Below are 24,440 nucleotides of genomic sequence, written 5' to 3'. Positions count from 1 at the left end.
TATAAGGTTTCCAAAGGTCAGGGGCTGTGTGTGTAGTCCCCTGCTGAGTTCCTACTGTCCAGAACTGCATTTGCCCCTATGGTAGCCACTGGCCACAGGTAGCTATGTAAATTTAAATCCATTAAAAGTAAATATTAAGAGTTCAGTTCTTCAGTTACACTAATCACATTTCAACTAGCCACCTGTGGCTAACAGCGACCATAGTAGATAGTGCAAAGAAAATTTCCAACATTCCAGAAAGTTCTGCTGGACAACACTGCTCTAGAACCCAGCTACCCAGTGAGTGTGTTATAAAATAAAGATATTTTAGGGACACCTGGGTGGGTCAGTCTGTTGAGCATCAGATTCTAGATTTCGGCTTGGTTCATGATCCCAGGGATGTGGGATGGAGCCCTATCTTGGGCTCCACGCTGGACATGGAGCCTGTTTGAGATTCTCCCTCTGCCCTTCTCCACTGTTTGCACACTCTCTTAAAAAATAAAAGAAAATAAATAAATACATACATTTAAAAAAAAAAGATACATATTTTATTTATTTTGAGAGACAGAGACAGCACATGTTCGAGCAGGGAAGGGGCAGAGAGAGAAGGAAAGAGAGGATCCTAAGGATGGAGCCCAACCATGGGTCTCACTCCCATGAATGGCAAGATCACAACCTGAGCAGAGATCAAGAGCCAGGGGCTCAACTGACTGAGCCACCCAGACACCCCAAAAATATATTTTTAATCCTCATCTTATGAGGGAGAAAAACATAGGTCAGAGAAGTTGTGTTATTATTCCAAGGCCACACAGCCAAGAGGCAACCTAGCACGAATTTGAATGCAGGGTTGTGTTACTCCAAAGCACATGATTCTTTCTTTCTTTCTTTCTTTCTTTCTTTCTTTCTTTCTTTCTTTCTTTCTTTTTTAAAGTTTATAGATTTATTTTGAGAGAGAGAGAGAGAGAGAGAATCCCAAGCAGGCTCTGCACCTCCAGTACAGAGCCCAAAGGGGCCTATGGGAACCTCGAACCCACAAACTGAGGGATCATGACCAGAGTGGAAGTTGGATGCGCAACCAACTGAGCCACCCAGGTGCGGAGCCCCCCGGCCCCCCCTTCTTAAGAGCCAGCAGCCTCTTGGCTGTTTAAAGAGGCACAGGGTTCTCCTGTACTCCTACACATCCTCCAACCTGAACTTGTCCCTAACTGAAGAAGGTGTGGGCAGCTTCATGGAAGGATTGTTGCCCAAGGCATTGAAAGATTTGGGGTCTGTCCTGATTTCATCTCCGATCCGTTGCTGTTCCACAGTAAGTCTCTATGCCTCTCTGGGTCTCAGCTGTACGTCTACAAAACGAAGAAACTGACCCTGTGGCCTGAGGATAAAAAGGAGATGGCGGGCAAGGGGTGACAGGGTACCCTTTTCGGGTCCTGCCTGGCTCAGAGGCAGCCCAGCATGAGGAGCAGGGTGGGGGTGGAAGCGCTTTAGTTGGTTTAATCCACAGTAGCAGCTCTTGCTGCTTGCATGCCTACAGATGAAAACGCTGAGGCTCACCGAGGTGAAGTAATTCGGCCAGGAGAACTGGGGATTCGAACCTGAGACTCTCGGACCCCATGCGCTTGCCGCGCAGCCAGAGTCGGGGCCCATAGGAATCACAGGGAGGCGCTTACCGGTGAAAGGTGGTGAGCTCCCCGTGCCTGGGGGTGTGCAAGTCGGCGCTGGGCCACGCGCGGAGCCGCGGCTGGTGCCCGGGCGCGGACCGCAGAGCCTCCCGCAGGCCCCTTTCCGCCTCCAGCGGCGGCCCCGGCCGAGGCGCGAGCGCGGCGCCGCCGGGGCGGGGCGGGGGCTGCTATTTCGGTCCGGTGAGCGCAGCCCGCGCCGCGAGGCGGGGGAGGGGGCGCCCGCGCCGCCATCTTCGCTCCCGCCGGCCGGCCCCGCGGCGCGCAGCCACCATGAGCACCGCCGCCTTCCACATCTCCAGCCTCCTGGAGAAGATGACGTCCAGCGACAAGGACTTCAGGTGCGCCCCGCCGCCCGGCCCCCGGCCCTCCGCCTCCCACCGAAACCCGGGCCTTCTTCGTCTCCAGTCGCGCCGGCCCATCCCCCACGAGCGTGCAGCCCCTGCCCCTCGCCCCGCGTTAAGCGCCACCCCTCCCACGACCCCCGCCCCGCTGTTTCCCGCGTCGCAGCCCTGCGCTCTCTGCGGTGCCAGCTTCCTCACCGTGCGCGCTTCGACCCCTGCCTCTGCCCCAGGTCGGAGCCCGGCTCCGCCCCTCTACACCCTTCCTCGGCCTTCCCTCCACCTGTGCTCAGCCCTCGTCTCTCCCCGTGGCTGCTGCGCCCAGGGCCCCCCACTTCAGCCCACGGTGAAGCCCCCAGCCCCTCCTCGGGGATCCCGGCGCCTGCCTCTTCGCTGCACTGAAACTCAGCCCCTTGTCGGGCCCACAACCCGGGGTCTGACTTTTCCACTGATACCCTCAGCACCGCCCTCTTCTTAAAGCCATCCCAGGCCTCCTCCCGGCCCTTCGTCAGGGCATCTTCTCCCCTCCCCTCCCCTCCCCTCCCCGGTTTGCTCCGACACAGCCTGAAGGAGGGAGCTGGGCTGAGTGGCTTTGCAGGCACTGGTAGGTGATGGCTGGGGTGGGGGCTTTTAGGTTTTGGGTGCCACTCCCCTTATCGTTGTTCCCCTTCCGCCAGACATCGCTGAGCCACACAGGAACAGAGCTGGAAAGGATGCAGGAAACCTCTCCTTCAACCCCTTCATCCTCGGGGGAAGCTGAGGCCCCTGGAGGCTAAAGGGATTGGCCCTGGTCACACAGCCAGTTCTGGACCCTGGGAGATGAAAGGAGCCCACAGAGACCAACATAACCCATTTGCTGAACATTCTGTCGCTTCATCCCCAGTTTACAGACAGGGAAATGGAGGCTCAGAGTCACAAGGGGCTAGTTGCAGTCCCAGAGGTACGAAGTGGAGGATTTGGGGTCCAAATCCAGGTCAGTCTTAACCCAGAAGCTGAGATCTTAGCAAGGCCTCCTGCTTCCAACCCTCTGACAGGTGAGGAGATTGAGGCCCTGTTCTGACACCCAATCCTCAGCACCCCTCAAGAGCCTCTAGTAGAGCGGCACCTGGGTGGCTTAGTTGGTTAAGCATCCGACTTTCGCTTGGGTCATGATGTCGCGGTTTGTGGGTTCGAGCCCCCCGTCGGGCTCTGTGCTGACTGCCAGCTCAGAGTCTGTGACTCCCTCTCTCTCTGACCCTACCCTGCTCACGCTGTCTCTCTCTCTCCTAGAGATAAATAAAACATAAAAAAAAAAAAAAAAAAAAGAGCCTCTAGTAGAGCTTTAGGACACAAGGCCAGACCTTGGCCCTACCCACTTGCTGGCTGTGTGACTGTGGACTTCTGAGCCTCACCTTCTGTTTCTGTAAGATGGGATAATAATAGAACCCACCTCAGAGGGCTGGTGTATGTCTGGGAAAAGTTAATACCTGTGCCTAGATTAGTGGCTGGGGCCGGGTAAGCGCTTAATACATCGTCACGTATGATTGATTCCGCGCACATCAGAAACCTGCCATGCCCTCTGCCCTCTCTTTACTGGTAACCCCGAGCCCCTTTCTTTTCCTCCGGTCACCTGGCTAGCCCCTACTCTTTTGTCACCTCTTCGGGATGCCTCCTGTCACCCAGGCAGGGTTGGGGACCTCCCCTGGGCTCCCACCGGACCTTCCCCGCCCCATGTTTCTACTGCTTTGCTTCCAGCCCCTGCACCGGGTTTGTGTGTTTCCTTTTTGCATTCCAGAATCCGCTCGGGGTACACAGAAGGTGCTCAGTGAATGTTTTCTGTGTCCCAGGCTCCCTGCTGTGCTGTCCAGTGCAGCCTCATTCAGTCCCCCCCCCCCCCCCCCCGCCCCGGTGGTGTGATTGTCTTTCCTGTTCTCCAGAGGCTTGGAGAGGTGAAATGACTTGCCCAAGGTCACGTAGCCGGCTAGTGGCCGAGGGGATTTGCACCACTGTCTCTTGGGCCCCAGGTCCAGTCTCCAGGAGAGGGATTTGGACCTGCCATCCAGAGCCAGAGAAGCCCTTTCAGCCTGCTCTGCTGGAGAACACTTAAAACCATCCCAAGCATATGAGGATGGTGTCTATTTTTAAAATCCAAATACCAGGAAGGCTGGGTCCTGCTGGCCAACTGTCCAGATGCCCATGCGGCAGATTATTTCAGCTGAGTTGCTTCTAGGGTTTCTCAGGAATGAAACTGAAACTGTGTCCTCTGGCTTCTGGATGCAGAAGTGGGGGTCCTGGGCAGGGTAGAGGAAGCCTTTGATCCATGTTGTCCCTCTGGGCAGGAGGCTGCTCGGTTCCCACTCAGACTCCAGCAGCCAGATGGGTAACTGAGGGGTCGGGCAGGACTTCCCAAAGCATTTTTGGAAAACACAGTAGTAATTGTTGAGGAGCCAGAGACCTGACTGGTGGGCGGAGTCTCCTCCCGACTTGCTGTGTGTCCTTGGACAGTTCCTACAGCCTCTCTGTGCCTGGTTCTCCCATCTGCCTCATGAGAAGAGCTGGTTGTCCTGTTGAAACCTCCCAAGGATGTTATGAAGTGGGGCAAAGAAAATTTCCCCTTCATAGGTGGAAAAAATGAGACTCAAGAGAGGAGTCAGTTGCCTAATTCGCCTAAGATGAGTGAAGCCACACTTAAGTGCTCAAGCTCTTAGCTGCCAAATTGTACACGTGACACCGCCTACTGCCACCACCATGTCCATATATGCAGTACGGCTTTCTTTCTCTGTGAGCTGGGTATTTGCAGGAACTTGGGGTGTCTGAAGTGCTGAGGCATCTCTCAGAGGGTTGGTTTCTGAGTTCGGGTTTCCACACCCCACTTGGCTGTTACAGGCTGGCTCTCTCCCTCCTGCCCCTCCTGCCCTCGCCTTGCCTCCCAGGCCCTCTCCGGCCCTGTTCTTTGCTGGGTCTGGGGTCCCAGGGGTGAACCCAATGGGCCCTTGTGAGTTCACAGTCTAATGAGGAGACACGCTGGTGACCAAGCTTGTAATGCAGCCTGAGGAGTGCTGTGATGAGGAGGGCAGAACGCTCTGACAGTCCTCTCCAGGGGGAACCCAGCGTGATTAGAGACTGTGGGTTGGGGACAGGGCAGGGTGGTCAGAGGAGTCATCCCTGAGGCCGGGACATTTGAACTGGGCCCTTGACAGTCGAATAGGAGTTCAACAGCGAAGAAAGACGGGGACAGGAGGCTCATCTCGGGCAAAGGAACACATTCCTTCAGTTGCCAGGCTGAGCTGGGTCTCTGTGAACTGCAGCAGAAATGCAGCTTAGAGACCCTGGCTGCCATCTCAGAGTGCCCCCTCAGCCAGGCAGACCTAGGAACGCATGTGCCTACCCCACGCCTTGGCCTGGCTCAGCTGCAAACCTCCTTCACCCTGGCTCAGCTGCAAACCTCCTTCACCTTACCTTGGCTGTATCTGCAATGAGGAGACCCAGAGGTGGGCACCCGCAGCCCCGCCACTCCCTCCTGGCCTCCAGCCCAGCCTCCTTCCTTTCAGCAGCTTGAGGCTAATCCCAGCTGTTAAAAATAAACAGCAGGGACGGCGACCAGTGCCTTCCTGGTAACAGGGTGCTGGGGCCTCCCTGCGACATCAAGCAGCAGGTCTGAACCTGCAGTGATGAGGCTGGAATCCAGACTGTGATCGATTTTGCCACAGGAGGCCTGGGAGGAGCGGGGACAGAGCCGGCTCAAGCCCAGAAGCAAGGCTGGTGTGAGGAGGCGGGGTGGTCTGGGGGGTCAGCAAACGCTGGAGGCTTTCTCTGGGGCAGACTTTGCTGTGCTCGCTTCGGCAGCACATATACTAAAATTGGGGCAGACTTTGCTGCAGCCTCCCTCGCTGCCCTGGTCTTCCCCAGTGTGTCCTCGTGGGTGCCTGCGGGAGCCAGGGAACGGGTGCGGTGGGCCTGGTGGCGGCCTGGTGGGCTGGAGAGAGTGTCCCACCCGAGGAGGGCAGCCACGCCTGGAGCAGCCAGCTCTTGTCCCCGGGGGCTGTCGGCCCAGTTGCATCCAAATACTCTAGTTTCAGGAGAGTCTGGAAAGCACGACTTGTACATCAACTTTCCCAGTTTTCCAAATGTTGATAAATGTATTTTTTGAAAAGCAGCTGCAAGGCACACACAGCTGAGGGCCTGCTCTGCCTTCTTAATCTTGGCAGCAACGGTGCTCCGTGATGCTCTTGCAGCCCCGGCTCGTGGCCTGCCTCTCCGTGCAGTTTTCCTTCCCCAGAACATAGCATCCGGCTGCACAGATCTGCCCACCTGTGGGTGGGCAGTGCTTGGCTCTGAGGCCCACTCTGGGTCAGGGGGCCATGGCTGGGAACTGGTCAGCTGTTGACACCAGCATCTACGATGTGCTTGTGGCCCATGAGCATGGCCTAGTGCAGTAGTTCAATGGCAGTGCTGTTTACTGGGTGCTCACTGTATGCTAAGTCCATCGTGTACGTTATTTCATTTTAACTTCCATACAACCCCACAAGGCAGGTGCTATTCTTTTTTTTTTTAATTTATTTTTTAATGTTTATTCATTTTCGTGAGAGACAGAACACGAGCAGGGGAGGGGCAGAGATGGAGAGGGAGACACAGAATCTAAAACAGGCTCCGGGCTCAACTGTCAGCACAGAGCCTCACGTGGGGCTCGAACTCTGGAATGGTGAGATCATGACCTGAGCTGAAGTTGGACGTTTAACCAACTGAGCCACTCAGTTGCCCTGGCAGGTTCTATTCTTATCCATTTTTTTCCCCTGATAGGTAAACCAGGGCTCAGAGAGGTGATGTGTGACATGCCCAAGTTCACATTCACATAAATGGCAGAAGCAGGAGCCACTGACCTCAGCGCACTCAGCGTTTGGCCAGGGTGCTGTGCCACTCATAGCGGGCCACCGTGTGGCAGTTGGTGTCTTGTACATGCATCCCCCTGTAGCCTGACATGCCTACAGCCCAGATAATCTACTTGCCCTTCAATCTTTGTATCGAGGTCTGCTTCTGGGGGAACGCTGAGATACGTCCCAAATTCCTGGGGCCCGGGAGCTGCTCAGTAATCCTCCTCTGCCCTCGGTCCCAGGTTCATGGCCACCAGTGACCTGATGTCAGAGCTGCAGAAGGACTCCATCCAGCTGGACGAGGACAGCGAGCGCAAGGTGGTGAAGATGCTGCTCAGACTCCTAGAGGACAAGAACGGCGAGGTGCAGAACTTGGCCGTCAAGTGGTGAGTTTTGGCCTTGGTACGGACGGGGCAAGGCCAGGTCTGACAGGGCCCCAGGGATCCCTGCCCTTTTGGGGTGCAGCTTCTGAGAGAATAGTTGCTGAGCAGCTCTTGAAGTCCCAGAGGTGGTGGCCATTGCCGTGGTCTGGATTTCCCCAGAAGTCGACCCAGTGACAAGGATTCAAGTGCAAGTTTATTTGGGAAATGATAACAAAAAACTCCAGTAAGGGAATAGGGAAGTGAGTAGGGAAGAAAGCCAATAGTGTGAAATATCAAGCAAGATAATGCTGTGGGCAGGTGGTGCTTAACCCTGCAGGGGGCCTTTGGGACACAGTTGTAGGACACGCCCTGCAGAGCTTTCCACCGCCCAGCTGCCAGTCTGGTTGAGGGCTGTTCCCAAGGTAGCATGGAGGGTTATGTATTCCATGCCGCCTTCAGCATGGAGAGAAAGCCCTTAGCGCACATGCAGGTACAGGCAGCTGGAAGGTCATGTGGGCATGCAGCAGAGTGGTGAGGGCTAAAGAGTCGGGGGGTTGGAGGGGTGTGCAAAAGCCTTTGCCTTGGGCACTCTGAGGTTGCAGTCCTGAGACCTTGGAGAGTTCCCTTTAGAGCTGCAGCAGCAAGGTGAGGTACGTGCAGGGCACACATGCATCTAGGTGGAGGCTTGAGGAATGGCAGGGGTTAACGAGAACTGGGGCATCGCCTCTCCAACTCTGTGAGCTGAGCCCAGGCTTTCTGGGCCGTCTTCATGAATTTCAACTTGCTCGTAAGAGCAGAGGGAGTTCAGTAGAGTTTTATGCAGGCATGTGACACAGTCATGTTTGTAGTCTGGAAGCATCTTTCTGGCCATGGAGTAGACACAAGATAGATAGGGTGGATGGTGGTTTCAAGTAGCGGAACCAGTAGCACAGCAGTATGTGCTCCAGTATGTAAATGCTTGGGCACACTGACCGAAGTCGTAATAAAGTCATGGAAAGCGTGCCCTAAATGTAAGCTCATGTGCGGGCTGTGGCAGCTGGTAGGGAGAGATATGTATGGATGCTGGGGACTCAGATCCCGCAAGCAGCCTTGCTCTTAGTGACGAGATTTTCTGAAATGGTGAACATCTGGTAGTCTCCCCAAAAATCATGTACAGTCTTTCTTCGATTTACCTGAACAAAATTTAGAGTATATTAAAATAATATAAAAAGTACCTTGTGTTTATATGTAAATTGAAAGTAGATTTTGGACTCAGATAATTCTAGAAAGGATTTTTTTCCTATACAAATGCTCAGTGAGGTGTCAGAAACTCTAGCAAGACATGGAACATGTTCTGTTTTGCAATATTGTCTTTCCCAGGCATCCCCACCACCCCCGAAATAAAAGCCAGAAGCGACCCCTCATTAGTTATAATGACCAAAAAAGGCCCCCATAAATTTCCAGAACACCCTTGAGGGCACTACACCCCAATCAGGAACTATGGGAGGTGGAAATGGGAACATTCCTATGATTACTTAGATGCAGGAGTTGCTGGGAAAAAACAAGAGAGCCAGGGTTTGCAAACTGGTATGCATTGGAGTTCCCTGGGACCCTTGTGAAGGCTGTGTATTCCCCACCCAGGGATTCAGATCCAGGAGTGGGAGGGGTGGGGAGTGGGGGCTAAGGTAGGCAGATGAGAAGGCAGCACCTGGGAATCTGCATTCTAATGCACGCCGCCATCTCAGAACCACTCATTTAGGTCAGAGGTTTTCAGCTCTAGCTGCACAGTAGAATCACCTAGGGAATTCAAAACAAAACAAAACAAAAAAGCCCTGCCAGTGTCCAGGCCACCCCTGAAAATCAATGAACTCAGATTATTTGGGGCTAGCACCCAGGTGACAATTTTTTAAAGGTCCCAGGTGATGGCAATGCACAGTTAAGGCTGAGAACTAGTATGTTTAGTGTAGCTATTTTTAAACCTCAGCGTGGATTCAAGTCACCTGGGGCCTTTGTTGAGCTGCAGATTCTGGTTCAGTAGCTCTAGGGTAAGACTCTTGACAAGTTCCAGGTGGTGCTGGTGACACTCATGATGTTGATCTGTGACTACAGTAGGCAAAACAATGCTCTAAGGCCGAGGTTCTGAACATGTGGTTCCGGGACCACCAGTATCAGCATCTACTGAGAACTTAATAGCAATGCACATTTTCAGGCCCCATCTAGACCTCCTGAATCTGAAAATCTGGGGTGGGGCCCAGAAATCTGTTTTAACAAGTCCTCCAGTGGACCCTGATCCATGTTCAAGTTTGAGAACCACTGCTCTCCTGCATTCCTTGGTTTCCAGCTGAGGTTACTGGGTTCACTGGTTTGGCCACACACTGAGATGCAAAACCCAGGAGATGGTGCAGGTTTGGGAGGTTGGGAGGTGCCAGGAATGATGTTGGCAGAGCCAGAGGATGCCTCTCTTTCTGGCAGAATAGGGAGTCCCTGTTCATCTGGAGCCTTTTCCTCAGCCCATGTGGCCCCATGGGCCTGCGGGGACCCAAGGAGCAGCATGACTCAGGCTGAGCCTGGGAATTTTGGACCCCATTCCCCCCTCCCCATTCAGCCTGGGTCCTCTGGTGGGCAAAGTGAAGGAGTACCAGGTGGAGACCATCGTGGATGCCCTCTGTGCCAACATGCAGTCGGATAAGGAGCAGCTCCGAGACATTGCTGGCATCGGCCTCAAGACTGTTCTGTCGGAGCTCCCCCCTGCAGCCACAGGTACCTGGGGCCCAGGAATCAGATGCTATCATCATTTGTCCTACTTTACAATGAAAGAAACCGGGGCTCAGAGAGGTGAAGAGACTTGCCCAAGGCTAGTCAGCTAGTAAGTGGCAGAGAATTCAGACCCAGATCTGTTTAACTTCATGGCTCTGTGTCAGGAAGGCTTTAGCTGCAAGTAGCAGAACCCAATGACAGCTTGAAGTACAGGGTTGCTTTTCTCACATAATTCTGGAGGGATCAGCCATTCCACTTTTGTAGCAATTCATTTAGCAGCTCAGTTAGGACAGGGGTGAGGTCTCTGCCTATGTCTCTTGTCTTTTATAAGGAAAGCACATGTTTCTCCAGAAGGCCTCAGACGACTTCTGCCTGTAGCTCACTGGCCAGTACACGGTCACTTGGCCCCTGCTGGGAGGAGGGGTATCTAGGAAAGGAGCTTCTCCCGCTTCCCTAGTTAGAAGGTGGAAGGCAGAGGAGTTGGGTACGGGGTGAACCAGCCCAATTCAGCTTCCTTAGCTGACGCCTTTAGTTCTGGGAGACTCTGGGTCAAACCTGGGAGCATGTAGGGTCAGCGGAATTCTCAGGGATGTGGGCTTAGGAACATAATGACAGCCAAGGCTGACCAGAGGTGGAGGCCAGCCCGGGCCTCACTGTGCCATCCCTGTGCTCTGTGTAGGCTCTGGCCTGGCTACCACCGTGTGCCGGAAGATCACCGGCCAGCTTACCAGTGCCATTGCCCAGCAAGAGGATGTGGCTGTGCAGTTGGAAGCCCTGGACATCCTCTCTGACATGCTGAGCAGGTACAGGAGGCCACCCCGGGCAAGGAGGGCTGGGACAGGGGGCCAAGGGGACAGCAAGGGACTCAGGTCCACAGAGCCAGCACTCAGGGCACACCAGGCTCCGTGCTTGGGACCCCTTAATTGTCCTGGCAGCCCTGGGAAGGAGAACTCCTTTGTCACGATTCTATAGTCTCTGAGCTCTGCCCGAGGTCACAGTCAGCACCAAGGTAACAGGAAGTGGCACAACCTGGGGTTGAATTCAGGTCTCTCCAATCCCTGAAGCCTGTGTGTGTTCATCCTCTCTCTCACCCCCTTCTTTCTCTTTTTCTTCTTTTGGGCTAATGTAGCTGAGCCTTCGTGTGTGTGTGTGTGTGTGTGTGTATTTTTAATTTACATCCAAGTTAGTTAGCATATAGTGCAATAAGGATTCCAGGAGTAGATTCCAGTGATTCATTCCCTGTGTATAACACCCATTGCTCATCCCAAAAAGTGTCTTCCTTAATGCCCCTTCCCCATTTAGCCCCTCCCCCACCCACTCTAGCAACCCTGAGTATGTTCTCTGTATTTAAGAGCCCCTTATGTTTTGTCTCCTTCCCTGTTTTTATATTATTTTTGCTTCCCTTCCTTTATGTTCATATATTTTCTATCTTAAATTCCTCATATGAATAGTGAAGTCACCTGATATTTGTCTTTCTCTGACTAATTTCATTTAGCATAATACTCTCTAGTTCCATCCACTTAGTTGCAAATGGCAAGATTTCATTCTTTTTGATTGCCGAGTAATACTCCATTATATATGTATACCACATCTTTATCAATCTGTCCATCAATGGACATCTGAGCTTTTTCCATACTTTGGCTGTTGTCAATAGTGCTGCTATAAACATTGGGGTACATGTGCGCCTTTGAAACCGCATACCTGTATCCCTTGGAAAAATACCCTGTAACACAATTGTGGGGTCGTAGGGTAGTTCTATTTTTAAATTTTGGAGGAACCTCCATACTGTTTTCCAGAATGGTTGCACCAGTTTGCATTCTCACTAGCAGTGCAAAAGAAATCCCCTTTCTTTGCATCCTCGCCAACATCTGTTGTTGCCTGATTTGTTAATGTTAGCCATTCTGACAGGTGTGAGGTGGTTTCTCATTGTGGTTTTGATTTGTATTTCCCTGATGATGAGTGATGTTGAGCATTTTTTCATATGTTTGTTAGCCATATGGATGTCATCTTTGGAGAAATGTCTATTCATGTCTTTTGCCCATTTCTTCACTGGATTATTTGTTTTTTGGGTGTTGAGTTTGAGAAGTTTTTTACAGATTTTGGATACTAATCCTTTATCTAATATGTCCTTTGCAAATATCTTCTGTCATTCCATCGGTTGCCTTTTAGTTTGCTGATTGTTTCCTTCGCCATCCAGAAGCTTTTTGTTTTGATGAGGTCCCAATAGTTCATTTTTGATTTTGTTTCCCTTGCCTCTGGAAAGTTGATGGCTTCCTGTCTTACATTTAGGTCTTTCATCCATTTTGAGTTTAGTTTTGTGTGTGGTGTAAAAAGGTGGTCTGGGTTCATTTTTCTGCATGTCACTGTCCAGTTTCCCCAGCACCATTTGCTGAAGAGACTGTCTTTATGCCATTGAATATTCTTTCCTGCTTTGTCCAAGATTAGTTGGCCACACATTTGTGGGTCCATTTCTGGGTTCTCTGTTCGGTTCCATTGATCTGAGGTCTGATTTTGTTGGGCCTTTATTTTAAATTGCACTGCACATTTTAAAACTGTTCATTCATTCACCCTTCAAGACTTGAGCACCCAGAAAAGAAAAATGTCAGGTGCTGAACTGGCACTGGAAAGTGGAGGTGGCGGAGTCTGGGGCACTCCTAGGAAGGAGCTCACAGACACATAAACTAGGGGAGTAAGAACAACAATAAGGAAAAGAGCAGAGTCTTTAGTAGCTCAGAGGAGGAGCCCCTAACCTGGCTGGGAGTAGGGAACCTTCCTAGAGAGCGTCCTGCTAGCTGAGGCTTCAAGGGTAGGCGGAATTTGTCCAGGATTGGGTGGGCCTACAGGGGACCCTGGAGGGAGAGACTGTCCTGGGCCCAGAGGGCAGAGGCTGGAGAAGACCTGGGGTCCTGGGAGTTGACCGAGATAGGTGTGGCGTGGGTGTAATAATATGGAGAGGGCTGGGCAGGAGCTGAGGGGTGGGTGACACAAGATTACACTGGTTGTGTGAGGAGTGGGGTGGGGGTCAGGGCAGGGGTCGAGGAATGCCTTGTGCATATTTGTGTGCTTCACACTCATCTTCCCATCTGCAGTGTGCCTGGTAGGCGGAAAGGGTTGAATGGGCAGGGAGACAGGTTAGGAGGCTCTACAGGCAGGCAAACTCAGGTTGTGTTTATTTTATTTATTTATTTTTTTAAATAGTTTATTGTCAAGTTGGTTTCCATGTAACACCAAGTGCTCATCCCCACATCAGGTTGTGTTTAGATCAACTCCACAGGACTTGGAGTGAGTCAGGGGCAAAGACTCAAAGATGACGCCCGGGGTTTGGCTTTACTAACTGTGGGCCCAGACATAGGGCCATTGCCATAGTGGGGTGCACTCTGGGAGCAAGGAGCAGGTGTGTGTGGAGGAGGGTGATGGATTCATTTGGGCATGTTGAATCTGAGGTGCCTGAGAGACACCCACTCAACCAGAGACTCCATGAGGGCAGCCCCTAGGGCCAGTCTGATCTCACCTTCACTCCCAGAACAGGCCCTGTGATAGAGTAGTGAACAAACAAATAAATAAATGAAATCCAGGAGAGCGAACTGGCCTGGATATTGGAGCATGAGGTCAGTGTACTTGTGTGGAGTGAGAGAAGAAAAGGTCTCGGATGTGTATGCGACAGAAAATGCACAGGTCTGGGTGAAGGTGAGGATAGAACCCAATGAAGTGGGCAGGGGCTGCATTCTACTTGTGCAGAAACCATTCTCTGGTGTTGCCTCTTGCCTTGATCTCAGAGCTCAACTTATCCAAAGGCACTGGGGAGCCATTGAAGGAGTTAGGCAGAGGAATGACCAGATCAGAGGTAGGTTTTAGACCACTGTGATCTCAGTAAAGGGGACGACAGTCAGGGTTTGTGTGTGGAGAGTGCGCCTAGAGGCAAAGCCCAGACTCCAGGAAATCAGCCTCACTAGAGCCACCCACACTCCATTACCACCAGGCCTTCTCCCCAGGCTGGCAACCCGGACATCTGGGTTCAGCTCCTGGCCTGGTATTTCTTGGCTGAGTGGTCTTGAGAAAGCCTCTTTCCCTCTCCTTCTCTAGTGTAATAAGAATAAATAGTTAACTGCACACAGTTGCAGGGCACCTTTCCTTTTACCGCCATTGGGTTGTCATAATTCTGGGGAGGAGGTCAGGAGAGGAGTGGGGGGAGGAGAGGTGCCTGGCCCAGGCTGCCCTGTGGGTGGGCCTTGTCCGACGGCTCCTCCGACCCCCCAGGCTGGGCGCCCCTCTGGGTGCCTTCCATGCCAGCCTCCTGCACTGTCTGCTGCCGCAGCTGAGCAGCCCACGCCTGGCCGTGCGCAAGCGGGCAGTCGGGGCCCTCGGCCACCTGGCGGCCGCCTGCAGCACCGACCTCTTCGTGGAGCTCGCCGACCACCTGCTGGATCGGCTGCCCGGCCCGAAGGCGCCCGCCAGCCCCGCCGCCATCCGCACTCTGATCCAGTGTTTGGGTAGCGTCGGCCGGCAGGCAGGCCACCGGCTCGGTAAGGGGGTGGAGCCCGGCTGTAAGGGGAGGGGGCGGGGCCGGGGCGGGCTGCTGCCTAGGTAAGGAGGCGTGGCTAGGCGGGGTGGGTACTGGGGGGAGGGGTGGGGCCCGTGTCAGCCACCTCCTAGGTAAGGGAGCCCGGTGGACATCTCGAAGGGGGATGGCGGAGCTTGAGAGGCAGTGGGTGGGCCCTGAGCTCGAAATGCTTCTGAGCCTTACCCACCTGTTCTGAGTCTGGCGGGTAATTATAAATCATGCCATCAAACTTAAATACAGTATGTTCTATCGCCCTGCGTTGACAGATGTACTGTAGTAACAACCCATAAGCTAGGTTGGGATTTTTAGAATTTTTTACTGGGGGATAATGGACGAACAGTAAACTGCACTACCTAAAGTGTACAGTTAGGTGAAATTACTGCCGCAGTAAAGATGGAGAACATTTCCATTACCCCCACCCCTAAAATTTCTTTGTACCCTTTTGCAGTTTTACCCTACCTCTGCCCTGCTCCTGGCAAGCATTGATCTGCTTTCTTTCACCAGAGATTAGCTTTATAGAAATGGAATCCTGCAGTCGGGGTTGAATTTATTTTCAAGCACCTCAGAGTTCTGGGCTAGAACAAGGCAGTGTGGGTAGGGTTGGCCACGGTCTAGCCCGCCTTCCCCTCTGACTCCCTCACCGCAGGGGACTTTATGAACACACACGGGGAACCGAGACCAAAGTCCATGCTCTGTCCACTTCTCTCAAACAACAGCCACCCGTTGGTCACTTTCGGGAGTAGGAACCCAAGAAGGAGGCCTGCACAGGGTCAGACTAGGGTTCATGGTCAGTTGAGCAGGAAAATGGGAAGAGTGTGACTGGAGAAGGATTGGACAGAACCCTTTAAAGAGATGGGCACCTCTTGCCTGGTGCATTAGGGCAATGCCTGCATTTCTTTCCCACCCAGGGCTACAACCTAGTGCAGGAAAATAGAAGGATGTGAATAATCGTTTCAGCAACAGATGCTACTACTAGCTTCAATACAGAGTCCTCCCCTGGGCCAAGACTTAGGCGGAGCTCTTTATCTGCATCATGTCATTAATCTTCACAAAATCTCTGCCTGGTAGGCATCACTGTCCCTACTGGGAAGATGAGTAGACGAAGGTCAGAGAAGTGCAGTGCTGTGTCCAAGGTCACATAGCTCACAGGTGGCAGAGACATGGTTAGAACCCACATCTGCTCAACTCTGAAGCTGCTGAGTTGAGTTTGCAGTGGCCAGGGCTGCAGGTGCAGGGACGAGCTGAGGGCTGTGGGCTGAGGGAGCCGGAGGATGGGTCTGGCCTGCCCTCAGTGACGCACCTGGCCCTCTAGGGGCCCACCTGGACCGCCTGGTGCCCCTGGTGGAGGAATTCTGCAACCTGGATGACGATGAGCTCCGGGAGTCCTGCTTCCAGGCCTTCGAGGCCTTCCTGAGGAAGTAGGTGCATGTGGGTGCAGGAGATGGGGTGCCCACGGTTTCTTTGGGAAGTTGGTGGGGAAGGGGTGGTGCAGGATGCTGGCCTCAAAGCGATAAGATCTCAGGACTCACCACTGGGCCCACCCCCTACTCTGTCCTGCCTGTCCAGCAGAGCCTCCCCACTCCCACCCCAACAGGTGCCCCAAGGAGATGGGTCCTCATGTGCCCAATGTGACCAGCCTCTGCCTCCAGTACATGAAGCATGACCCCAACTATAACTACGACAGTGACGAGGACGAAGAGCAGATGGAGACAGAAGATAATGAATTCAGTGAGCAAGGTGGGTGGCCGACTTGTCACTGGGGCTAGAAGGTGGATACAGGTGCAGCTTTCCTGGGACATCCCCTCTCCCCCCCAGCCAAAGACAAGGCCACATCTGGCACCCCCACCCTGATCTTAACCCTTCCTCAGTCTCTAGCCCTGACTTCCATAATCTGATTCCCCAAGGCTCCTACGCTCTGCACAGATCAAGGTAATGATAGTAGTAATTGCTGTCATTTATTGAGCATCTACTGGTGTGCTGAGTATTCGTATTAGCACTTCATAGTCATCCAATAACTGTAGAAACTAGGTGTTTATTATTATCCCCATTTCTCAGACAAGGAAACCCAGACTTAGAGAAGAGATTCGCCAAGATAACACAGCTAGGAAGTGGCAAAACTGGGGCTTGGAGCCCCCACCTTTGCTGCCATATTTGTACCTGTGTAGTAACAGTTTCCAAGAGATGAGGCTTTCACCCAGCAGAGTGAAGCTCTAATAGTGGAATGGTAGCTACTGGCAGGGGAGAGAGAGCTACCTGGATGGGGAATGGATGCAGTGGCTTTTTGTGCCCATGGTCCTACCTGTCGCTCAGTCTGATGGCCCTGGGCCTGTTGGGCTCTGATGGAGGCAAAGGACGTTGGGCCTGATGGGGTGCTAGGAATGAGATGAGGTGGTAGGAGACGAGATTGGACAGGCGTGTTGAGGCCTTGAATGCCAAGCCAGGGAGATTGAGCATTTTCTTGTCAGTAGCAGGGAGCTATGGATTTTTCTTCCTGGGTGGCATAAGATGGAGGTGACAACGATCCATCCGAGGACATCTGCACTGCTGACAGGACACATCCATGGGACCATCCACATGGCCCACTACAGCTTCTCCAGATGTCAGTGCTCTGAAAGTCTGACTCGTCTGCAGAGTGGCATGGATAGAAAGAACACACTGGATCTTGCCTGTTATACACTAAGTGTCCCTAGTTAGGACTGCCCCCTTCTTAGCCTCATGTGTGTCTATCCAGGTAGATGGGTGGGCCTGAATCTCAGCTCTGTTGTTTCCTAGCTGTGTGTCTTCAGGAGAGTCTCTCACCCTCTCTGAGACTTATTCTTGTCATCTATAAAATGGAGGCGCAGGTCACCCTCATTCTGAGGTGTGGTGAAGTACTTGAAGAGCTTTGTACTTGGAGAGTAGAAAGCCCCGCGAACACAGCCTTTCCTTGTTAGCAGGCCTGCTTGGAAGCCAGAATCAGGACTTGGGAGGCTGGGGCTGGAGGTGGAGGGAGCGAGGAGGCCCTGTCAACTGTCCCTTCTGGAATCCCAATAAGTGAAACATCACACAGCCAGTTCTGAAACCAAAGGATGGGTTTTGTGCCCCAAATGGATTGTTTCAAACCCTCTCTGACAGCTTGGAAGTTAGTTTTGTCCCTGACGTAGCAAAACAGTGGCCAGTCTGGAGGCAAAGGGAGGACCGGGTTTAACTCCAGCTGTATCCCTGCTCACGTAACTTGGGTGTGCCGTACCCCCACCCCCACCCCCGTTTCCACATCTCTGTAGGGGCAGGGGGGTGGATAATCCTTGTCTCACAAGGTGGTTGTGAGGCTCAGATGAGGTCGTGGATCTGAAGTGTTTGCAATGCAGTAGGTGTTCATTAAATGGCAGGTAACATTCCTAATAGTGTGTAAATCAAAACCGTAAGAGGAAACAGTCCTGACTCCGTCCTCCCTGCCCCCTCTCTTGTCACTTCCCCATCCCGTGAGACAGCCTGAGTGGGGCCAGGCTCGGTGCTCAGGGTTCCGTTGGTGTCCTGTTCATACCCCAGAGAGTGAGGACGAGTACAGTGACGACGATGACATGAGCTGGAAGGTGCGCCGGGCGGCGGCCAAGTGCATGGCGGCCTTGATCGGCTCCCGGCCCGACCTGCTGCCTGACTTCCACCACACCCTGGCGCCTGCCCTCATCCACCGCTTCAAGGAACGTGAGGAGAATGTCAAGGCTGACGTATTCGGGGCTTACGTTGTGCTGCTGCGGCAGACGCGGCCCCCGAGGGGGTGGCTGGAGGCCATGGAGGAGCCCACCCAAACAGGCAGCAGCCTCCAGATGCTGCGTGGCCAGGTGAGCATGCCTCCTCCCATCTCCCACCCTTGCTCAGGCACTCACGACTCCCCCTCCCACCTGCTCACCCTTCCATCCTTCCTCCACTGGCTGCACTGTCTGTCCGCCCCCCAGATGTGCGTGCTGAGCAGCCACTGTGTGTCTGGCCCTGTGTTAGGTGCTGAGTATAGCGGGGAGCGTGGCCCGGCCCCTGGACCACACAGGGCGGGGGCAGATAGACAACACAAGTGGGGCTTCCAGCCCCCTGAGAAGGAGTTTCAGTTTTACTCTAAGAGCCTAGAAGCCACAGGAGGGGAATTACAAAACCCCATTCCCATATGAAGGAGCTCACTCCGGCTGCCGTGTGGGAAATGGATTGTAACAGGGAGGGGAAGAGTATATGTTGGAGACCAACAGAGGCCAACAGCCATTGCAGCTTCCACGTGAAAGGGGTGGCGCTTTGGGCTGGGGGTAGGGGAAGAGGAGTGGTCAGACTGGAGGGTAGTATTCAGGTCTCAATGTAGGATTGGATATGGAGGGTGAGGGACAGGAAGGGGTCTATGTGAGTTCAGGTTCTCTCTAAAACATGGGCTGCAGTTCCTTGACATGGCGGAGAAGGGAATATCTAGAGTTCTGTTCCGGACACTTATGTTCTAGGTCCTCGGATGCCCACGTTGAGGTCAGACAGGTGGTCAGCACGCAGGGTCTCGCGTTGGAGATCTGGGAGTCTTTGCTTCACTGGAATCTGAAGCATGGGGACCAGATGGGCTCATCTGGGGAGAGAATCTCACCAGGGAAGGGAAAGGGGCCTCAGTGCTTCCCCGTCATGGAGTGTAGGAGTGAGGGCCAGTCGGCCAGGTGACTTTGAGCAAGTCACTTAATCTTTCTCTGCCTCTTGCCTCTCTGTAAAGAGAGCTCAGGAATAGTACCTCCTGCAGAGGGACTCTATGGAGTGAGTGATGGAATGGTCCTCCCACACTGGAGGTCCTTCATGGGCACGTGCTGGGCAAAGCCCCCAGTCGTGGGTGGGACGCCCTGGTTTCCTGGGTCACTGATCACCTTCACACTGCCCACAGGTGCCCCTTGTGATCAAGGCCCTGCAGCGGCAGCTCAAGGACCGGAGCGCCCGGGCCCGCCAGGGTTGCTTCAGCCTCCTCACCGAGCTGGCAGGCGTCCTCCCTGGCAGCCTGGCAGAGCACATGCCCGTGCTGGTAGCAGGTAGGACGGACCACACCCAGGTATCTCTTATCCTGGGCTCTTCTGGAACCCAGACCACAGGCTCAGTCCCCACAGGTCTCCCTGTTCAGCAGCCTCTTGTGGCTCCCCATGGTCAGCACTAAGAACAAAGCTGGGGCGCAGGCCCTGCTTCCTGATTTCAGAGGGGTTTCCTGGCCTTGTGTCCCTCAGCCCTGGCCAAGCCCTGATCTTTCAGGATCTGCGGCCTAAGAGCCCTGGGGTGGGGGCCAGCTCCCACACCTGCAGGTGCTCCACCCCCACACCCAGGGACCGCCTCGGCCTCCGTAACCTTTGCACCCTGCCCACAGGCATCGTCTTCTCTCTGGCCGACCGTTCCAGCTCCTCCACCATCCGGATGGACGCCCTGGCCTTCCTGCAGGGGCTGCTGGGCACAGAGCCGGCCGAGGCCTTCCACTCACACCTGCCCACTCTCCTGCCGCCTGTGATGGCCTGTGTGGCCGACCCTTTCTACAAGATCGCAGCGGAGGCCCTGCTAGTGCTCCAGGAGCTGGTGCGGGCCCTGTGGCCCATGGACAGGCCTCAGACGCTGGACCCCGAGCCGTATGTTGGAGAGATATCTGCGGCCACCCTAGCACGACTCCGCGCCACCGACCTGGACCAGGAGGTGAAGGAGCGTGCCATTGCCTGCATGGGCCACCTTGTGGCCTGCCTGGGTGACCGGCTTGGGGATGACCTACAGCCATCGCTCCTGCTCCTTCTGGACCGCCTGCGGAATGAGATCACCCGGCTGCCTGCCGTCAAGGCACTGACGCTGGTGGCCTCGTCCCCGTTGCGGCTTGACCTGCAGCCCATCGTGGCCGAGGCTCTGCCCATTCTGGCCTCGTTCCTGCGGAAGAGCCAGCGGGCGCTGCGGCTGGCCGCGCTGGCCGCCCTGGCTGCTCTGACCCAGAGCCAGGGACCCAGCCTCCCTCCACGCGCTGTGCAGGCCGTGCTGGCTGAGCTGCCTGCCCTGGTCAGTGAGAGCGACATGCACGTGGCTCAGCTGGCTGTGGACTTCCTGGCCTCGGTGACCCAGGCCCAGCCGGCCTCGCTGGCCCAGGTCAGCGGCCCCGTGCTCTCAGAGCTGCTGCGGTTGCTGCGCTCACCCCTGTTGCCGTCGAGTGTGCTGGCAGCTGCTGAAGGCTTCCTGCAAGCGCTGGTGGGGACGCGGCCCCCTTGCGTGGGCTATGAGGAGCTCATCAGCATGCTCACGGCGCCTGTGTACAGACAGGCCGCGGATGGCGGGCCAGGCCTGCACAAGCAGGTGTTCCACTCCCTCGCTCGGTGTGTGGCAGCCCTCGCGGCCGCCTGTCCCCAGGAGGCGGCGGGCACGGCCAACCGCCTGGTCTGCGATGCCAGGTCACCCCACTCGAGCACAGGGGTCAAGGTCCTGGCATTCCTGTCACTGGCTGAGGTGGGGCAGGTGGCCGGGCCAGGCCCCCAGCGGGAGCTGAAGGCAGTGCTCCTGGAAGCCTTGGGGTCATCCAGTGAGGATGTGAGGGCGGCTGCCTCCTATGCGCTGGGCCGCGTGGGCGCCGGGAACCTGCCCGACTTCTTGCCCTTCCTGCTGGGGCAGATCGAGGCTGAGCCCCGGCGGCAGTACCTGCTGCTGCACTCGCTCAGGGAGGCCCTGGGGGCCGCCCAGCCCGACAGCCTGAAGCCCTACGCCGAGGACATCTGGACCCTGCTGTTCCAGTGCTGTGAGGGCGCCGAGGAGGGCACCCGGGGGGTGGTGGCCGAGTGCATCGGCAAGCTGGTCCTCGTGAACCCTCCATTCTTTCTGCCCCGGTTCCAGAAGCAGCTTGCTGCAGGTAGGGGCACAGGTGGGGCAAAGGCCGTCTAGTTCGGAGGTGGGCAGTTTGCTCCAAGCAGCCCCCTCACAGTGAGCTAAGTCCAGTGATTAGATCTGAAGACTGTTGGTGTGGCAAAGGCAAGGGCAGAGGAACCATTAAAAATAGTGTTTCCTGAGATGCGCAGGCCCCTCCTGGGGGACTCTGGGATGGGGGAGACAGAATCCTCAATACGTCCCTACAAAAAATTAGCTTTCCACAAGGCTGCCTTCATACTCCTTGGTGTGGACAGCAGCCTCTTGCTCCCGGCGCAAGTCAATTAAAGTTCTCGGCCTACAGGGAGTGTAGCTCTCTTGGGTTTGTTTGAGCCAAGAGCAAATGTCAGTATAGACTAGGTAGGACCGGGGGCCATACTCCCAAGGTTTGGAGAGGCTCTGACAAAAACCAGGGACAGGTGTTGCATGGTCCGGTAAGGGCACGTCAGGGCTTTCCAGAGCTCAGGGAGGAAGAAAGCAGCCAGGCGGGGCTGTGGGGGTCCTGGGTAAGTGAAAACCCCTGAAGATGAAAGGTTTCCAGGCCTTGAGCTGCTCAGCGTCAGAGGGTATATTTATTCACATAACGCAGTTCTCGGTATAGCATATGGTGCGTAGTTAATACTAAGTAAATAAGTGCTGCTGTTGTTATGCCCATGATCACAGTCGAGCCCTCCCTGGGCTGCTGGGTTTAATAAGAAGCAGCTCGGTAGCTTGCGCCACTGCATGGACGGGGAAGAGCGGATTGAGGACATTGCCTGTTACGCTCTCAGGGCTCTACACAGGGAAGCTTGAGGGGCCAGAGTCCTGGGATAGGAGGAGCGGCCCCGCCACATCCAAGCTGTGATTCGCTCTGCCTCACGTGTCCTGTTGAACCGGCTAAGCGGTCACATTGCCTTTTTACCACCAGCTGCCTGAAAGCGTGGAGCCGGACTCCTGGCCTGCTTCCAGCAAGTTCGTGAGACTTCAGAGGTGGCCCTCCCTGCCCTCACTCCAGTCTTCCCCTCACTTCCCTGCCTGTGTGTTTCCTTGCCCTCATATTTCTCATTTCAAATTTACTTAATGCTGTTCTGTTGTCCGTGTCTTTACCAGCCACCCTGAATCAAGAGCCAGTCAGGATAGAGAAAGGGGAAAGAGCTGCAAGTCTGAAGTCAGTAACTCTTTCCCGTTTTCACACCCCGCTGCAGACTTTGTCCTGAGTCTCCAGTGTAAGGGCTACACGACAGGAACAACCTCAACCCGCAACCGTCCCTCTTGTGTGCTGGGGGAGGGGAGGAGCCGGCAGCTGCTGGGGTCTTTCTTTCACCATAATGGGAGGTGTTTTCCCTTCCCTTTTTCCAGCCTCTCTACTCAGAAAGCAAGCAGAAAAGTAAAGTAAAATTAAGTGGCTTCTCTGTTCCCAGGCTTTGGGGGTGTTCTGAGTTCTGCTGGAATCCCCTTGGCCTTCAGCTTGCCTGGAGCACACGTGCCGCCTACTTGGAGAATGCAGGCCTGAGGAGGAGGGCCCGGCCAGGGCTCAGAATCAGCCGTGGAATTCTGGATCTGCTGTGTGACCTTAGATGTGAACTTAACCTCTCTGGGTCTTTTTCCTCATCTGTAAAACCGAGATTAATAATAATTCTTATGAAACATTCTGATTTATATTACCATTTATTGCTAGTCAATAGGACCATCCTGAGGACAGCGTGTCTGAAAAGTAGAATGCAGCCCTAAGGCCCGAGCAAAGGTCTTTCTTTGGACTGTGGACCGACCACTGTCGTGGGTTCTTGGTTCCCTGTGTGCACCCTGCAGTGTGCTTACCTGAGAACTGGCAGTTTTCCCCTCAGCCGCCTCAGGAGAATGGAGGGATGAATTTTAGACTGTCAAGGGAGAGGCGTTGACTTTGCCAAAGATGGGTGTTTTGAATGGGGAGGGGTCCAGTTCTGTCTCCCAGGGAGGCAGAGAGCTTCCACTCCTTCCGAACTGTGTCTCAGTTTCTGCATCTGTAAAATCGGAGAAACCCTTACCTATAGGTTCTAAGGTTGATTCAGAGACCCCATCATTTGCAGAGTGTCCAGGATCAGCCCTGCCACTCACCAAGCTGATGCCTCTTGTCCTGCAGGTCGGCCACACACACGGAGCACGGTCATCACAGCGGTCAAGTTCCTCATCTCTGACCAGCCCCATCCCATCGACCCCCTCCTGAAGAGCTTCATCGGTGAGCAGCCCCAGCCCTCTGCCCCTGGCCCCGTTCAGTCCCCTCCTCCCAGCCTTTGAGTCCGGGCTGATTTTTCTTCCACCTTAGCCAAGGGGAGTCTGAGGCCCAGGAGGCTACCTCACCCCCATGATGGGCACAGGGCCTGGGTTCAAATCCCTGTGCTGCCACTGAATTGCTGGGTGAGCCTCGCATGCCCCTTCTCACCTATGAGCCTCAGTTTCCTCATCTGTAAAATGGGGGTGGGAAACTCTTATCTGCAGGTTCTAAGGTTGATTCAGAGACCCCATCGTTTACTGGGGGGAAGGTGCTCCATGTACACACAGGCTCTTAGAAGTGAGAAACCACCAGCCTCTCATGTGCATGGACTTTGGCAGGCATCAAGCCGGGTGGAGCTCTACCGGGATTGGGGAGAGTGGCTCCCAGCTCATGCCCTCTTAGGAGTCTTCTGGGCTGAGGAGCCCAAGCAGCCTTCTGAGCGAGCCCTCTCTTTGGGACTCTGTGGACTAGGTTCTTCCCAGAGAAGGCAGACATTCATAGCTCTGAGGCTGCAGGCTTGTAACTGGGTCACACGGGAGCCGGGCCCGTCTCCTACAGGCAGGACAGCCTGGTGGAATGTGGAGCGGTTCTGAAGTCGGCCGCTCCTGGGTTGGCAGCCTGGCTCGACTACCTTCTGGCTGTGTGAGCGTGGACAGGTTATCTGATCCCTTGCTCTAAAACGGGGGTGTTGGGGTGCCTGGGTGGATCAGCTGGTTGAGCGTCTGACTCAGGTCATGATCCCACAGGGGTGGGATCAAGCCCCATGTCGGGCTCCACGCTGAGTAGGGATTAAGTACTGCTTACGTCTCTGTCTCTCCCACTGCCCTTCCTCCTCCTCTCTAAA

General features: G+C 54.6%; 1 protein-coding gene across 1 annotated transcript in view; it reads left to right on the top strand.

Annotated features, from left to right (window-relative positions):
* Positions 1-1,852: 1,852 nt before the first annotated feature.
* The window catches only part of CAND2 (cullin associated and neddylation dissociated 2 (putative)), a 31,110-nt gene continuing 8,522 nt past the window's right edge, over positions 1,853-24,440 (top strand). The window contains exons 1-11 of the mRNA XM_039231334.1: positions 1,853-1,996; positions 7,089-7,232; positions 9,793-9,947; positions 10,624-10,747; positions 14,202-14,467; positions 15,818-15,923; positions 16,100-16,242; positions 18,034-18,326; positions 19,382-19,523; positions 19,850-21,352; positions 23,465-23,560. Coding sequence (XP_039087265.1) covers positions 1,929-1,996; positions 7,089-7,232; positions 9,793-9,947; positions 10,624-10,747; positions 14,202-14,467; positions 15,818-15,923; positions 16,100-16,242; positions 18,034-18,326; positions 19,382-19,523; positions 19,850-21,352; positions 23,465-23,560 — 3,040 coding nt within the window. The 5' untranslated portion in view covers positions 1,853-1,928. The remainder of the gene's footprint in view (positions 1,997-7,088; positions 7,233-9,792; positions 9,948-10,623; positions 10,748-14,201; positions 14,468-15,817; positions 15,924-16,099; positions 16,243-18,033; positions 18,327-19,381; positions 19,524-19,849; positions 21,353-23,464; positions 23,561-24,440) is intronic.

This window comes from Hyaena hyaena, unplaced genomic scaffold (genome assembly GCF_003009895.1).
Source record: "Hyaena hyaena isolate Hyena2069 unplaced genomic scaffold, ASM300989v1 scaffold_56, whole genome shotgun sequence".
Classification (NCBI taxonomy): domain Eukaryota; kingdom Metazoa; phylum Chordata; class Mammalia; order Carnivora; family Hyaenidae; genus Hyaena; species Hyaena hyaena.
The sequence above is the reverse complement of the archived record's forward strand: the minus strand, read 5'-3'. Positions and strand labels throughout refer to the sequence as shown.